The sequence below is a fragment of the Delphinapterus leucas genome, chromosome 5 (assembly GCF_059928025.1).
Source record: "Delphinapterus leucas isolate spDelLeu-1000000601 "Yukka" chromosome 5, BTC_Dleu_Yukka2, whole genome shotgun sequence".
NCBI classification, from domain to species: Eukaryota; Metazoa; Chordata; class Mammalia; order Artiodactyla; family Monodontidae; genus Delphinapterus; species Delphinapterus leucas.
Window position 1 is genome coordinate 26,787,286 of NC_143133.1, and position 18,786 is coordinate 26,806,071.

The 18,786-nt window shown below is 35.6% G+C and overlaps 1 protein-coding gene across 15 annotated transcripts in view; it reads left to right on the plus strand.

Annotated features, from left to right (window-relative positions):
- CAMK2D (calcium/calmodulin dependent protein kinase II delta) overlaps nucleotides 1-18,786 on the plus strand; it is a 462,200-nt gene that overhangs the window by 375,714 nt on the left and 67,700 nt on the right. For 9 of the 15 annotated variants that reach the window (XM_089911562.1, XM_089911561.1, XM_089911565.1 and 6 more), the window contains 3 exons: nucleotides 3,149-3,214; nucleotides 6,534-6,606; nucleotides 17,313-17,415. In XM_089911562.1, the coding sequence (XP_089767688.1) occupies nucleotides 3,149-3,214; nucleotides 6,534-6,606; nucleotides 17,313-17,415 (242 nt within the window). The other 6 variants (XM_089911572.1, XM_030760083.2, XM_089911569.1 and 3 more) reach the window with 5 other exon arrangements.

Here is an 18,786-nt window from a genome sequence, read left to right on the forward strand (position 1 = left end):
AAACAATCGTGTGAATATAGAAATGTGTTAAAGTTAGAAAATTCAAGCTTCTCTTTAAGGCAGTGTGTTCTATTAGAACTCCATTTTTTCCTTCTCAGACGTTTATCGTACATATAGCAAAAATGACAAAATGGCTTCATTTGCACAAGGATATTTTTAAATAATGAGAAAAATGAATGCTAGAAAATGAGAAAGAGTACTGTCAGAGACAGTTGACTACATAATCTCCAACTCTACATAAAGCTCTCTATACCCCTTAAATTTGTTTAATAGTTACACGTGACTTTTCAGTAGTCTTCTTTAGATATAAACCCCTTAAGAAATAAAACCTATTGTCACGTGTGGCTAAATTTTAGTGTTTTCCTTTTTCTTTTTAAGCACATGTAAACTCTAAACTTATAGTAGATGGGTAGCATAATTTTTTGACTTGGTTAATTCATTTAATCCTTATTTCAGTACTCGTTAATTGAACAAATGTTATGTCTTAGTTGCTGGGTTCGGTGCTAAGGTAACAGAGATCCGTAAGTCCTGATCCTAGTGATTTAGGATCTGACAATTCTCATGGAGTATATAATATATTTAAGAAGCTACTATATATGCAGTAGCAATTTTATTAGTGAAAACGGACTTTTTAATCAATATTTGTTAAACACTTTAACAATCCAAAATTGTTTGTAATATATACAGATTTTCTTGCTACCTGTGGTCAGAAACAAAGATAAATATGAATATATATCATATCTACGTTGGTCACGTTCAAAGGAAGAAATCCCACAAAACTGTTATCATCGTTATAGAGACAGTAATAGATTTGTTGGAAGTTCTTTCTAATATTTAATTATTTTGTATTGTAATTTGTCTAGGGCACACTGTATGATTGCGTTAATATCATAGATTCTAATTGGGAGAAAAACTTAGCTGTGCCAATAAATGAAATTACATGTACACATAACCATAGTTTTCATAACAAGCCCATATGAAGCTTTAAATAATCATTTTAGATGTCCATTTTATATGTAAAAGTAATAGAATTGAAAATAGTAACTTCAACGTTAAAGGACTTACAAATATCCAGAATGCCATGGAGATGGGGGAAAGTTGGGTAAACTTTCAGACAAGTTTACAGTTTATAGTATCACATCTTTTCATTTAGGAGAGGAAAATACAGACAAGAGTAATAACTGGTGATCCCTGGGACATGTTATCGTTTGATGATATTTCAGAACTTTAAAGTAAAAAACAAGAACAAAAAACTATCTTAGATTAATTTTATCTCACACTCTCTAATGTACATACAGCAAGTTTTATACCTTCACTCGATGCTTGACCAAATGACTCATACCTTCTAAATCTCTAGAAAAATGGACAGTGTAATTATTGAAAAGGCTGTACTGTGGAGTGATTGAAAGTATGGGCTGTAGAGTAGATGGCCCACCTATGCCACTCAAGGCTGTGTAAAATTGGGCAAGTTACTTAACTTCTCTGTACTTCCATTTTCTCATCAATACACTGGGCTAGTGGTAAAACCATCCTAAATTTTGAGAATTTATCAGTTAATATAAAGCTTAGCACACTGTGTGTCACATGGTAAGCACTCAACAAATGTTAGCTCTTATGAGATTTAACTCCAAAGCTGAAAGTTTCTTTTAAAATCAAGCCACATCATAACAGAGGAAGGAATGACTGATAAATACATAAGAAAATGATTCATTTCACTAATATTCAAATTTGTATTAACATGAGCTAACTTTTTTCCAATTAGATAGGCATTTTCATTTATTGACAATAACCATTATTAGTAATGATGTGGGCCTGTCGGTACTTTCAAAATGTTGGAGGTACCACCATTTTGGAAGGTAATTTTCCTTGTCTTCCCAACAAAATTTTAAATGTGGATACTCTTTGACCCAGTAATTTTACTTTTAAGAATTTATCTTTTAATAGTACTCTCAAAGATATATGTGCACACACGCATACACACTACTTTTTTTAAATAGGGGAAAAAATCCTTCTGACATGAAACAGTGCCCATGATTTAATGTAAAATGAAAAACACGATTAGCCTAATTTTTGTATATTGCACAATCGCACTGTAGTGAGAAAAGTGTTTCTTTGTGTGTGTTTGCAAAGGGAAAAGTATAAATGTTAAAAGATACACATGCGTAAAGTTAAAATCGATTTATTCCCAGGAGTGGAATTGGGATTAAGAGATAGGGGAGGACTTGGTACATTTTCGTATTTTAAAATTTTACCACAAAATTACATGACTTTTTAAAATTTAAAAAGTCATTTTTTAAGCAGGGAGAAGAAAAGCCTAAGCCAGAGAATCACTGGTTAGGGAATTGTGGCCCCAAAGCAGTAATCTATTGGACCTGGAGAAGAAATTAATCCCAGAGATAGTTACATCTCCTTATTTAGAGAACTTCGAAGTCCACGGTCTGAATGAACTTCCCGGAGTAACCAAATCTAGTTGCTGAGTAGTGGGGAAGTCTTCACTTTATTAAAAAGGGCAGACAGATATGGCTCCTTCCTAGCTGGCAAGGGGTCACTGCTGCCTCCCAGGCACTGCCAAAACCTGAGTCTTACTTTACCGGCAAAGACATGGAACATAAAGGAAATTGCTTTACAAGGAAAATCAAGCACTCAGCCCCAAAGTGGTATGTATTTTGGAAGGCCACCTCTAGCCCATAAAGGCATGTTCATTGCAGTTTAAAAAACAAGCCTCTCCAGAGAAATACAGCCTGCAAACTCACACTCTACACCCATGATATGTGTTATCCTATCCTCTCTTTTTGTTCAGAAAATGTTCCTAAATGGTTCCACACACTTTGTCAGACCTCAGCTAATATTTAGAGAATTGAAGAGTTTCATAGAAACCATTTTCTATAAGATACGTCTGAGTATATTTATGGTATACAGAAAGTTGTATCCTCGGGATCTAGTGATACAAAGGCAAACAGAAAAGATGGAAATGTTTAGATTAATATAAATTGAACATTATGGAGTCTTATAATGTTTTAATATGCTTTCTGTTTTGATAATAATTTTTAAAATAATCTGAAAGCATATATTCCATATGAACACTGGTGCAAATCTATTGATGCCTAGTTTTTTCTTCTTTTTTAATGTGAATATCTTGTCTTCACAGAGTTACTGGAGGTGAACTGTTTGAAGACATAGTGGCGAGAGAATATTACAGTGAAGCCGACGCCAGGTAAGTGACTTGCCCTGGGCAAGATACAGGACTCAGCACTCAGATGACCCCTGTTCAGTATATCTCTCTACAAATATATTATGATGCCTAAGATTATGAGACTTTCATAATACCATCTTGGACTTTTCTTGATGAGACCCTCTTAACTGATATTTCTCTCTTAAGGATTTCCAGGATGATTCTTTGAAGGAAAAAAAAAAAAAAAACTATGAATCTGGCCTGAACTTTATTTTTATCTAGTATCTATAGTTAGAGTACATATTTTATTTTTTAAAAAAGCCTAACCGGAATGACTTCTAATAAAGAAATGTACTTTTTTATCAAAGTTATGAGCTCTCTAGATGCTAGGCTGCCCAGTATGGAGCCACTAGTCACACATGACTTTTTTTTTTTAATTTATTTTATTGAAGTATAATTGATACTATGTTACAACATTGTATTAATTTCTGCTGTACAGCAAAGTGATCCAGTTATACATATATACTTTTCCTTATTCTTTTCTGCTATGGTTTATTACAGGATATTGAATATAGTTCCATGTGCTATATAGTAGGACCTTGTTGTTTATACATGACTCTTAATTTCAATTCCAATTAATTAAAATTAAATAAAAAGTTCACTTCCTCAGTTGCACTAGCCCCATTTCAAGTGCTTAATTGCACGAGTGGCTAGTGGCAACTGACTGGATATAGCAGATATAAAGCATTTCCATCATCACAGAAGTTCCATGAACAGCCCATGTCTAATCAGAGGCCATAAAAAGAAACAGACTCCAAAAGGCCCAGTGGTCTCCTTCAGGCATTATGAGCTGTTTAATGCTTTGGAAATTCCATTAATGTCCTTGGAACTCTCACTTGAAAAATATTTATTCAGGTACTTCAGAGGATTCAAGAGGATTTCCCAATCTTGTTAATTGGCAAAATTTTTACAGAAGTTAAAAATGGCTAACATTTTGTCTAATTTGAGACTTCCTAGGCAATGTTTTTGGAGTGAAGTAACATTAATCTACTTGCTTAGACATTACTTAGACTGTATGGTGTTAATTTCCTTGGCATTTCTTACATATATTCTGCAGTTGGTAATCATTTTGAAAAATCTGGCCGTGAGTGCTTGGCTCATTATTAGCAATATAAATGAGATGTTTTATATATATTCAGTTACTGATGGTCTGTGCCTGCTGGTTCTCTATCTAGTGCTTTCAGAGCTTCCTAAGGCTGCTAATCCCCCTGTAGCCTGGCCCTCAGATAGTCAGCCGATAGAAGGTTCCCCATCCCTCCAAAGTAGCACATGTATATACAGGCTCACTTCTAAACTTCTAATTAATCTTTTTGGTTTAATGCTACTGTTTATGACATTTTGTGAATGTTCTCTGCACATGACTACACTCTAATTTTTTAATGGAATTTTTCCTGCCAAAGTCAAATAGAAAGTTCCATGTCACTTATGCTATAATGAGTGAATCATCACTTGTTCAGTTTAAGCCAGTTCCTCACATTAGGCCTCTGAAAAGGGCTTCAGAATAGCCTTGGAAGTAGCTATTTGCCCACTTTCCAAAAGAGTAATCTTTTTAATCAAGGTAATAAAAAAAGTTAGGGAATTTCCTTTATTTTGCTTTTCAAAGTTATGTTAAACAGGTTGTTCTTGTGTTTCAAAATATTGGTTGAAATTAATCTAGAGACCATTTTCATTATCGAGCAGCCCTACAGATAACAGGATAGACCCTTGGTTGGTTGGATCATTTCATATGCATGCTTATATTAAATTTTGGAATGTACTATGGGATACATTTTAGGATAGGTTCCACACATAATCAAGGAGAAGAAACATTCTCTTCTTAACTACAAGCATAAAGAGCAAATAATTTGTAAAAATCTGTTTAGTACTAGTCCTCAAGAAGTTAAGAATTGAATTAATTCTCACTGGTAACATATGGTGAACTTTATTTAATATGAATTCTTGTTTACTTCTTTATTTTCTGTTATTCATTAAGCCCAATAACTTATACCAGTGGTTTGAGATGAGAGAGTGAAGTATTCCTAAAAAGTAGTATAAAGTGAACATTACTGTAGAAGGAGAAAGAGTCATATGATTTAACAGATAATTACCAACACTCCAATAAGCTTTATAGTCAAAAACACCCAATATGAAGCTATTTTAGTGGTACATTTAATCGAGTTAGAGCTAGAAAATCACAATCATGATCAATTTTGTGACATGTTGTAATAAATCAGATGGTGATTACTTTCTTTTAATTCAAGAATTTACTTTGGAGTAGTAGTATTTTGTACATTAAATGATTGAAAATATCCTCATTAAAGTATTTGCTTAATCCTTATATGAATGAATGTAGAATGAATGAATGTCTGTATATACCTGCATTTGAATCGCATAGTGAACTTGTACAGAATTCATCAGTGTGATATGTTCTACATTACTGTATGTCATATGACAGCTCATGGGACCTTATAGGTGCCCATCGATGACGTCTACCATAGAATTTAATTAGCATCTATTTGACATCAGTGAGCCTTTAATAAGAATAGCATAAGTTGTGCATTTTAACATAGTAATAATCATAAGTTTTCCTTCACTGGGGTGTATGAAAATGTGTCTTAACAACCACCAGTGCTCCAGGGGATTTTAAATTTTATTTATTTTTTGTAAGTTCTTAGCCCTTCCCCAGAGTATGACTATACTGAAGAGGAGTTTGTTTTATGCCATGGGTTTACTTTAAATTCTCCCTATTATTGGAGACGTGCGTTAGTTTTCCTATTAATATATTATACAGGCAGCACCATTTCTAAGTCAAAATGGTAAATGTCTCCCTCCATTTTTTTTGACCTTTGTTTCACCTGCCACTTCATCTGTGTTTACCCTCTTGTTTCAACACCTATGTTTAATTGTGACCTCAGATTTTAAACAGTTTAGATGTGTATGAGAAATACCCATAAATTTTATTTCACTGAAGAATTTTCCCAGAACATTGTGGGAATTATTTATAAAATTTTCTCCCTGAATATGGAAATATTGGGTTCCGTATACAAATGATTTAATTTATGGAGTTGCAATGAAAAACACACACAGCTCAAATTGTTTTGTCTGAATATGTCACAAATTCTATGTTGGATGTCATTTTTGTTAGAACCAGAATTAGCTTTATTCAGCATTATTTAATTCCAGTGTAAAGCTAAAAAAATGTGAAAAATATAATTTTTGTTTGTTGTTTGTTTCGTTCGAACTTTCATTTTATTTTGTATTCAATGTTGACTATGTGCCTTTAAAATGTTCTCCCTTCCATTCTGCCCTTGTATCTTTACAGTCATTGTATACAGCAGATTCTAGAAAGTGTAAATCATTGTCACCTAAATGGCATAGTTCACAGGGACCTGAAGGTCAGTATATGGAGTCCATAAATCTGAATCAAAGGAAGTTTTTTTTGGTTTTTTTTTTCTGGGGAAAGGGCAGAGGGTGGGTATTTAAAATGGTTCCCTTGCCTTTCCCAACTTTTCCCTAAAATGACTAAATGATGAAATGATAATGCATGACGGCTCTTTCAGTTTGCTCATCTACAGGCTAAATATACATCATAGCAGAAAGGGAAGGACAGTATTGAGGACACAACCTGTTACGTTTCCAAGGAGTAAACCACCAGAGGCAGTTTGGGGGCAGGCTTTCCTGAGATGACCAGCACTTGCCTGGAGATAAACTTGGCCTGTGATGTATGTCCGCCTGTAGATTTAAACACCACTTCTGTTCTGAGACCATGGGTTGCTGTAGCAGAACAACTGGTTACGCATTGCTCCATTTGAGCCTGATGAACCCTCAGGCAAGAGATGATAATTGCCAGCTAAATTAAAGCATGCGAAGTTAATGATTTATCAAAAATTCATTACGTATCCTAATTTAACCTTAATGGTGCCTTGACTGCTAATGTGACAGCTTTGGAATGATACTAGAAAAATGGGAGAGAAGAGGGAAACAGCTTTTTTTGTGTGAGGTGGAGGTGGAGCACAAAAGCTATAAAAATAATAGTTGTGTTCCAGTTCATTTCCTGTGAGGATTTATAACCAGGAAATGAGCTCCTGAATTAAATATTTTTAAGATGGATTTTTCTAGAACAAGTGGACCCACATTTTGGCTCACATCTGGCAAGATCCTGATTGTTCTGAGGTAGTAGTCACTCTACTTGAGCATGTTTACATTACTGAAGATGTTTAAAATACAACCCCAGTTGTCTGCTAGTTTTGCACTTTAACCCAGTCTCTCTGAGGCTATACAGACAGTGAGTGTAAGCTTGGAACTAACACACGCCCCCTGGTGTTTGCATGCAGTCATTGCATTCAGCAGATCCTGGAGGCTGTGCTACACTGCCATCAGATGGGCGTAGTCCATCGGGACCTGAAGGTGAGTAATGAATGCCCTTGGAGAAGACAAACCACCACACAATTCCTAACGACTGTTCAGCTGCAGTTATACCTATAAAGGCAAAAATATGAGCAGTAAAGTTGTGTGGACTCATTCCGACACATTACGAAGACACTTTCCCTCGCCACAGTCATCTCTTCTCTAATGCACACTTGAGACTTACATAAATCCCATTTCATCCAGAGAGGAAGCATTGCCTAACATTAACAATAAATAGGTTATATTTCCTTCTTCCTAAGAATGGATGCAGCATTTAATGTGATTTTGAGTAGGACTGATCTCTTTCTTTCTAAACTTGTTCTGTGGACATAATAGTATGTTTGTTGATCAAACATGTGATTTTATAGTCATATTATATTTACCTGATATGTAAATGGTTATCAGAATTATAAAGTAAATAGAGATAAATGTATTAGGTAGATTTTTGGCCCAAGTGATTGGTGCTAAAGAATCCCATTCTGGGTGCTGAAGTCTCTTTGCCTTAACATTAGTCCCAGGAATTCTGAGGACATTGAGGCTCCCTGGGTTTTTATTTATTTATATTCCTAGGGGCCAAGATATTATTGCCTTTTAAAACAGATGGAAAAAGGGTAAAACAAATTTTATTATCAAATAGTATATTTGATACTAATACTTTTAAGACTTGACTCAGCTTCTGATAACCATTGAGGTTGAAAATTGTTTAGATCATTTAGAAATTAAATATTTCAGAGAAGACTATCCTTTTATTAATTTTCTGACCTCTTCTCTCAGCATTCTAGTTTTACTTATGAAATTTCAGAGAAATAGTGAAGGCCTAGAAATTTAAATGGAGAGAAACTCCTGGGTGGGGGAAATAGCAAATGTGAGCACTGTATAGCTGTGGTTTTTCATCTGAAACCTCAGCCTTTTCCAGGCTTTAGTACAAAGGTGGCAAAGGATAATTTAGAATGTCTTGAACTGTAGTGGGTTCAGTGGGAGAACCTAGGCTGGTTTCTCTAGACTTCTCTAGTTATAGTAAATTGTAAATCTGTAGTTTCCATTCATTTAGTATGTTCTACAAGAATATATCTCTAACGATCCGCAGTGAGTTACTTGAAGATGTGATTTTTAAGCAAAACATTGCCTTAGTTTTCTAGAATCTTCCTTTGATTTTCAGTTTGAGTCTGAGAGCTTTGCATGTCTAAAGGAAGAGTAGGTTAATGGCTTGTTTTTTTGGAGAACCAAGATAGGACTGTGTCCATCTGCTAACACCAAACTTACCCATCAGGATAAAGGAAAAATAATATGTTCCTTTGAAAATCCATATATTTGGCAATCACCTCAAAAATTCCTTACTAGCCATGTAAAGACAGTGCCCCTTTTGGTTACTTCGTAGTACTCACAGTGCTACTTTTCCTTTTTAAGTGAACGTATGTAGACATACACATTATTTTTGCTATTTAATAAAGTTATCATTTGAAACATTTTACTACATTTATGTAATTATAAGTATACTCTAAAAGCCAAGGATGAAAAATGTGAATTCTATTCCATGACTTTCAAAATATATTTTGTGAGGTCATGATATTACACTTTTGTAAGTGTCCAAACTCAGCAGAGCTCTTCAAAGACCGGAACTCCCTTCCTCCCTTCCTCCCTTCCTCCCTTCCTCCCTTCCTCCCTTCCTCCCTTCCTCCCTTCCTCCCTTCCTCCCTCCCTCCCTCCCTCCCTCCCTCCCTCCCTTCCTCCCTTCCTTCCTTCCTTTTTATTTATTTATTTATGGCTGAGTTGGGTCTTCGTTGCTGCACATGGGCTCTCACCAGGGAAGTCCCCAAAGACTGTAACTTTACTCAGAGATGGCAGTGAGCCTAGGATGTGGGTGAGGAAGAAAAATATATTTTCTGACATATGAGCTAAAGTCCCTAATTAAAAACTCAGGCAGGTGATTTCCAGCGAGGCTACTACTAAAAGAAATAGCCTGCTGCATCGCCCATCAGATTTCTCACAAGGGAGAAAAGTGTCTTTGCTTTCCATTCTTACCCTGTTTTTAGGAGAGGATAGAGATGAACTTCTGATAGAGCTGGTTATAATTTCTATAATTGTCCTAGTTTCTGTGAAGTTGCTGACTTGGATAAACTTCAGTTGAGTCTAGTTCTCATGCTTGTTTCAGTAGGCCATGACATAAATATACTGAGAGGCCCAAACTTGTGTGTGAGAGACAACTTATGCACACCTTAAGTGTGCTCAGTCACTGGCTTTGATTTGTGTCTTTTATATCCACCATGCATAGTCTGATAAGTATACAACTTGCAATAGCATATTTACCGATATATTAAAATGAAAAAGATCAATTGCCGAAACCTATTCTCAGGCTTTAATCAAAATATTGCCCTTACTACTATTGGGCCATATATTTTTGTTTCCCTGTCATGATTCATATGTTAATTCATGTACACTACAGGCATGCAGTTTAACTTGTCCATGTCAGTGAGATAAAAACACAGGAAGTATTACATTTTTCATCATTATCACAGACACCTGTGAGCATAGGAGTACTGTACAGTTTGTTTATAAATCCCTCCTAAGATAATAGCTATTTAACGTATCGTGTTCCTTTACAGTACCTAATGTGAGACCTTATACCTAGTTAATACTTGCAGCATAGTCCTTTAATTTAGGAATGAATCAAGTTCAACCAAAAGCACATTTATAATATAAAGGACAACATTGAATAAAACAGATTGTTGTGTATGTTAATTAATGTTGAATAAAATAGAGGATAAACATATCCTCTTTGATACAGTGATAGCATGCAGATCTCGGTTTGAATATTTGAATAACTGCCACACTTGGGGGCTTATTAGACAGTAGAATCCACCAGATGGAAACTTACCGAGACCCAGAGACAAGGCTAAGGCACAGCAGGCACAGCAACAGGAGAAAGTTCAGGGTGGTGGGATGTTGGCATAACAGAAGCATGTCAGTCAGCACCAGACAGTATCCATTGGATACATGGACCACAGCCTTTGTCTGAGGTGCATTCAGTGTCAGGCCAGTTGATGTAGATTCAAGCAGTATTGGGGAGATATAGCAGTGCTAACATAATTATAGGACTCTAGTTCAGGGATATGACTCTAGTCTTTGAGAGGGTTTGAATCAAAGCAGAACCTTAATAATAAAAATGGCCATAGCTGCCATTTATCAAGCAGTTACTGTATACCCTGTACTGTATCATCATATTAATCTTCAGAACAACTTCATGAGGAAGGCACTGTGACCATCCCCATGTTACCTAAGGGGAGATTTAACAGCCACGAGTAAAAGAACTTATGCAAGGTCACTCAGCTAGTAAGATAGGATTTGTGCCCAAGCAGTTGGGTTCCAGGGTCTGCAAGCTTAATCACTACCACTTCTCAATTCAGTTAGATAAATGAATTGAAAACCATTATAGAGATCAAAGAATAGTTCAGAACAATGATGGTAAAATAATCTTGCTAGCAATATTAAGAATTATTTGGGAAAATGGGTCTAAATTTAGTGAGTCAAGGGATTAAAATAATCCCCACCTATGGATTTTCATAGCTATATAAAATTCATATCATTAGGAATAAGAGAATAAGGCATATTTAAGATTTAATGTAGAGTAGGAGGGCAGCATAATTTGACAAAAGACTGGTATAAAAAGGAAAGATGTCCTACTTAGAAAATCAGTAAGGTGGCATTGTCCACAGCCTTTGGAAAATGAGGTATAGAGAAGAACGAAATGGATTTGCCACATTTAATTTAGGCCACATCAAGACAGTCACTTTGGAGTGCTTATAAATAGATTGTTTATGAAGAGTGGTGTTGGATATTTGTGAACTCTGCTGATTAAAAATTCAGGTATCAAAAGAGAAGAACAAACATTAATCAAACATTTCTTGAGCACCTGCCAAGGCCCTGTCTGGGCTGTGGGCATATATTACAGAGCAAAACAAACAGACCTTGTATGTGTGGAACGTACAGGCTGGTGAATTAAAGATCACTTAAATATATGTGGAAAATGTATCTGTGCTGTGCGTCCCAGAAAGAAGGAAGTACATCAGACAAGCACTGCATCCAAAAATATATTAGGTCGAAAAGAGGCTGCAGTAACAAGTGACAACTTTCGATGTCACAGGAAATAAAGGCATATCAAGTCAGATGTGTTGTCTCATTTAAGAACCGGGAGAATACAACTTCTGTGAATCAGTTGACAGAAGGAAGTAAGACAAAGGAGACAGCTATATAGCTGTGCTTTTTCAAGTAAACATATTTCACACAAAGTCGTAAGATTTCTTCAGTTCGGAGTGTATCAGAAATGGTTACTAAACTACTTCATGAACAGCTATCTGGATAGGAGGCTTCATACATACAACTGAATCTTTTAGCAACAAATCAGCACCAGTGAACTGCCTCAGTGGAAAATACTGTCTTTCTTAAAGCCTACCTCCTGAAGAACAATGTTTAATGGAAAAATCATTAGACGGGTAGATGGATATGAGAGTGATAGGTAGGTAGATAGATGGATAGTTAATAGATATAGATATTTAAATGAAGATAGTAATTCTGGAGATTTGGGGGGATTTTTAACACTTTCATAGAAATGTCAATAAAATCGAATGTATGACCAGAAAAGAAAGGAATTCATTTTCTGGGAATCTGACAAGCATTCAGTAAATCCTTGTCACCATGGGTAGTAGATATATCAAATAGTGAATTCTACATTTAGCATAATTATAAAATCACAATTATTCCACTTTTCTCAGAACCACCTTTTTAAAAAAATGTTTAAAGAGCACATCACTTGTACATAATGTATGTCTAGCTATACTAGAAACAAACTATATACATGTGACAAATTCCATAATTCATTTAGTCATTCTAGTATTTCTTTATGGAGTACTTGGTGTATGTCAGGCTGTGGAGAAACAGCTAATTGGGGAAGTCCCACTGGGGTTCTTTCAAGCTACTTGATAGTGTGTGCTGATAATGCGGAGGCAGATCAAGAAACAGGAATGGAATACTGAGTGATTCTTACGAACTTGCTCATATATGCATGATGATAGAAAGAGTACTTCCTCATCACAAACTCACAGTGCATGCATCAGCTAGAAATTCCCCGTGCTAAGTACATAAATTCAGGTATCCATGCCACGTGAAAATAAAAGCAGAAGTCACTTGTACCATGTGCACAAAAGGACCTCCACCATGTGCATGAGCGAGCCTGATATTCAGGCTTTTCAATTCATGCAAAATTTCATTTAGTTCATTTCTAGGAGCTTTGTCCACACCTTCTTTGGCAAAGGAGAAGTGACTGAAAACGCACCAAAGCACTGACTAACTTCATGTTGAAATACGGAGACTTTCCAATAGAAGAAAGAAATTTTAAAAGACAATTTTACTTCTTAAAAGCTAATATCCAAGGGAATGTAAGCATCAAATAATATAGAATAATAAAACTAATAACTTGCTGTTTTATAATATTCATTAAAAACGTTTTGCTTTTTTAAAAAAGTAAAGCACACATGATTTCACTACCCTTATAATTTACGAATGTTTGCGTTTCATTGGTTAGATAGATAATCACGTATGTGCACAGATAAATCTGTGATATCACTAATGTTGAAGATGTTAATGTGACTAATGTTAAAGATGATCATTGCCTTTGCTGAATCAGTTCCTTAATAAAGGTCATGCTAATTTAGAAATCCTCATGATGTATTTATGAGATTTTTGAGAAGCAAAATCAAAATTATGCCTTTTTCATGCTTCCCCTTGTTTTATTTGATTATGGGTAATAAATATTTTTGACTACTTTAAATTCTTCTAAAAATATCTGCTGAATGACTACCTTTTGAAAATGAATGAAAAAAAAAGAAAATGAATGATTTTTATACCATCAGAGAAGCTTCCTCAGTATCACGTCTTTTAAAAGGAAGGGATCAGGAAATCTGGCCTCAAGTCCTTGCTTCATCATTTTGAACCTCTCTACCTCAAACTGAGGGGTTTGAATTATTTTATCTCCCAAGTCTCTTCCAGTTCTGAAAGTGATTCCAGCAACTTGCCTCGGTACTTTGAGATACTTGGACAGTTTCAAGAAAATCCCAAATCACAATGGAAGTAGTTGCCATTGTATCCATATGGAAGTACAGAACAAAAGTTGCAAACAGTTGCTGCTCGTTACAGCTGATGTGCTATAAATGGTTGTTGACACTAAGACCAGATGTCGTGGAAAATCCTGCATCATTAGGAAGCAATGGGGTGGGGAGGGAACCTGTGTGTGAGAATGTCAGTAGAATCTATTTAAAAACCAACCTAAACAGTGATGCATTATAAGAATTTAGAGATAATCTCAATGTGTAAATATTAACATAATAGATTGCACTTAATTTAGAAATACAGACATTTCTCAAGTCATGAGCATTCATTACAGATATTCAATGTTATGCACATTGAAATGGCCAGCTGCACTGCAGTATAATAGCTAATCACTAATGCATATAATGTCCCTTACGAGCCCCTGTGATTAAATCCAGTGGGATTTTATATATACTGTTTTGCGATAAAATATATATCTATAATGTTCATTTGTGAGATGAAGAATTAGTTAATTAGCTTCAGGAGTCTAAATTGCCCAAATCCACATAGTTAATAACAGTCAGGACCAGGAAATAAATCCAGGCCTTCACCCTCTTTCTAGATCATTGTGCTGCCCGTTTCTCTCACAGTGCTGTGCCCCATGTTCAACCATAGTTGTGTTGGAAGGCCTGAGTTTCTGATCTCACCTTTCTCATTTGTTTTAGAAAATCAAAATAATAGAATATTAGCAGTGAAGAATGTAAAGGTCATCCTTTCTAAAGAAGTAGCCACTGATTAGGTGAGAGATTCTACTGTTTCAGCTTTTGTGGAATATAACCACATATTATCTTAATTTCTGTGGACATTCATAATCTGAACTAGCCTACTTGCCAATGAACTTTTATAGTGCAGTATGTTTTTAAGTTGGAGGCTATATGAATGGTAGTAGTTAAAGAAAATCAGAATAACTGTGTGGTGCCCTGGTTTAAATGCTGCTTTAGAAATTCTTGGTGATTAAGCCTTCCATATCCTTGCAGAACATGGTAACAAGATTATTCAAACAAATATATTCCAAAGAGTTGTATATAAATCAAACGTGTGTGATACTTTTAACGTTTCTTTATAAAGCAAATAATCTTTTAATAAAGTCAATAATCATCCTAATTTTTCAGTTTGCATTCCATAATTCTGTATATTAGGTTTGCCTAAAAGGTATGCTTAAACATGAAGCCATTTCAATGCTATTTATTTTTAAATCTATACAGTAACCTTGAAATAGACATGCCTTTTCCTGTGCATAACTGCAGCTGAACAGTCTTCACGGGTATAAGGTGAAACACTGATCCAGATGGATTTATTATTTCCTGGATGACTCACAAGGCCCTACAGAGAGGTCTTCTAGGTCATCTCTAGGTATGAATATTTGCCCCAGTCATTCAACAGGCCATGTATGATAAAACTCTAAGGTGTTCCCTTTCTTCTGAATTGGCAGATACCTGGTGTTTAAGGGCATAATGCACACAGCACTGCCCAGATCTTTTTGATTTATCGATAAGAATGAAAGCACATTAAATTGTTCATTCACTGATGACACTGGCATTTGCTCACTTGAGATCTGAAAGACCTAAAATGATTGTGATTTCTAAAGTGATTGGAACTCTTTCCCTGAATGAGTCTGTGCTTGACAAATTAGGACAGATGTGTATTAGCAGAGCTCTCGGACATCTCAATGCTTTTGAATATGAAGGTTACAGAGAAATAAACTATCACTTACAGTTTAATGTGGTTTTTCCCAAGTCATTTATTCCATAAATTAATAGCTGGAAATCACTTCTTAATTAAAGTAAAAGGTACATGAGTGTAGTGGACCATAAACTTTAGTTGTGAAAATAAAATGGCAAATATTGATGATATAGCATGGTTAGATACTATAGTATATTGATAGATGAACAAGAGTTCCAAATAATGTCAAATGTTAGATTTTACTAAAAGTTATTTTAGTATGAAGATCTTTCATATACTTGAGACCTCATCATCCCAACATCGAAATTAAATTATCATGTATTTAGTGTTGAGGTAAAAACCCTATCAGCCCTAAAAAATTACAAAGTTGTCCTTACAATTACCAATTGTCATAACAGTGATGAATCTGATGGCAGTGAGCAGCAATAGCCTGAAGAAGTCTGGTACTTGATTAAAACTTACTTGCCTACACTCTAGTTCTTGTAGACTTAACCTGATTTCTTCTGAGTTCTGGTTATGAGTCTTTGCTAATTTGCATGGCTGGCTTAATTAATAAATTAAATATTGGTTTGGGCTGTGTTTACCCAAGGTCAAAACAACCAACAGAACTGACTAATTCAGTAAGGAAAAAAAGTAGCCAATTTCATGGGAAAAAAAATTGAAATCAGTTGTTTGTCAACATATAAACAAAACCAATTTGACTGACTGAATTTTTAGATTTTTCAGACAGTCGTTTTGACACTTGCAGAGTCCATTGTTTCCCAACTTTTTTGAGTCTGAGACACACCTCTAAATTTGCTGGGTCTTATCCCAAGGTAAGAAGATGAACCACTCTCCCAAATATATATACCAATCCAGACATAACGTTCATCCACATAGCTAAGGATGATAGATTTACTGTACGTATTAATCAGCCTCCTTTTCCTGACCATCTTTTCCCTTCATTTCTTAAAACCCACAAAGGCAGTCCACGGAAATTCAAGACTTTGCCACGGTGCTTATTTTCCAAGTACCAATGTGTCTCGATGCCCTGGTTGGGAAACAGTGGTGTAGGCACAGCCTTATTCCAAGACTGAGTTATTAGTCCTTGAGTAACGATAAATACCCAAGAAAATAAAAATGTGTCTTTCTTATAGTATTCTGAGATGTGAAAACAAATATATAAGTAATACTTTGAATCACACTTCGAAGACATAAATTGTGTTTTTAAAAACTGGCTTATGAAGAAAAAAATCCAACTATAACATTTGGCAAATAGTAGTAGACTCTTTCTGCCTTTAAGAATAAACAGATTCTTAAAGACAGCAATTTTAATACATAATTCAGAATAAAACTCCAAAATTTGTACAGAAATTGTTTGGAAACATTGAGGAATCCAAATCACTGCATTCGGGTCCAAGCTCTTGAAGTCAACTAGGATTTAATTTGCACAGTTTCATTTGCCAAATGTCTGTAGATTGGTCCAACTCTTGTTATCATTTTGCCAAGTTTCCTTCTGCTGAAAATGTCTGTGCTCTGTTAGGCTTCTAAGCCAATGTCCGTGGCCAAGTCTGGACCTCAAGCAGCCGTTGGAAGCATGTGAGCAGGTCAAGACAGGTGCTCTCATTCATTTGATCGCTCCCCAAGCGTATTCTCTCTTCAGCCCAGTATCTCTCCAGTACACTTAGGCATCTGTCTGAAGCCTGCACACATGGTCATTTGTTATCATTTTCTAACCATATTTTCCCTGGGATTTAGGAATGACAGTCTCCGGGAGAGAGGACAGTGCATGCCTTTTTTTTTTTTTTCCTAACCTTATAAAATGTTAGTTTTGAATAGTCATTTAAAATAGGTTCTCACTTCAGTCTCTCTTTTTTCTTTCTAAATAAAGCCTGAGAATTTGCTTTTAGCTAGCAAATCCAAGGGAGCAGCTGTGAAACTGGCAGACTTTGGCTTAGCCATAGAAGTTCAAGGAGACCAGCAGGCGTGGTTTGGTGAGTAGGATCTCTCTACCTCATGCTGCTTGTACTATTCTGGCTCCAGTCACATCCCACTTCCTAACCAAAATAGAATGGAAATGTTCATTCTGACAACTTGACTAATTTTAAGATATTGGACCTTTATATGTACCTGATTTTACTGACATTAAAGGATATATAATCTAAAAATAATTTAAGGGAATAGAAGAGCAATAACACATAGACTTTTTTCTTCAAGGATGGATGAATAAAATGGATTCTGTTCTGAGAATTACTAGGAGGATTGGGCTCCCCTGGTGGCGCAGTGGTTGAGAGTCCGCCTGCCGATGCAGGGGACACGGGTTTATGCCCCAGTCCGGGAGGATCCCACATGCCGCGGAGCGGCTGGGCCCGGAGCCTGCGCGTCCGGAGCCTGTGCTCCACAACGGGAGAGGCCACAACAGTGAGAGGCCTGCGTACCGCAAAAAATAAATAAATAAATAGATAGATAGATAGGTAAATAAATAAATAATAGGAGGATTGCAGTAGTCAAAGAGTATTTGAGAAAACATTGATTGTTCACATACAGCCTCACTTGATGCTAAAAACACCTATGTAAATAGTAGGTACTTAGGAAATACTTGCAGAATATTTTACATATTTTGTGATTAGCAAATTTAAGTTTTAAAAATATTATAAAGTGTATATATAGAGATTTATATAATATATGATATTATATATCTGTATATGTGTGTGTGTTTCGTCTCATCTTCTATTTCTCCAAAGTGCCAGTTTACTCCCTACAATTTTGATAATTTCAAAAATTCTATATGATGAAATTTCCATTTCCTTGCAATTAAGGAAGAGATTAACTCTAAACAAATTTAAATTATAGTATTTCTAACTAGGCATATGGATTGTTTTGATATTCAGCCAAAATAAATGATTTCAGCCACTGATTTTATGCTTCTCTTTCTGCCATTTCCCAGCATTAGCCCATTTTTCACGTAGTGTCCTAAAATATAACCTCTGAGAGCCTCAGTCTCACTTCTTTTCTGACTTTCAATGTATTGAGATTAAATTTTTAAAATGCCCTTCACTTTGAATTGCTTTTCCTCTAAACAACAACAACAAATACAAAGAGAGCTCAATAAGTGCTTTACTTCTTTTGTTTTCTGTGCAAATACTTCTCTGTATCCCTAAACACACACATGTACTAAAATGTACACAGAGCTCCCAGGATTCACCTTGTCTCTCTGATCTGCCCCAGCTAGTTAATGGGAGTGGCTGGTGAGGCACCCTTGCCTGGCTTCTCTGAAGGCAGCCTAATTCAGGACCTCATTTTCTGCTGCCTGTCCTGTTTCAGTAGTACCTGACCAGTATCCTTGTCTGTGATACTTCTCAAGT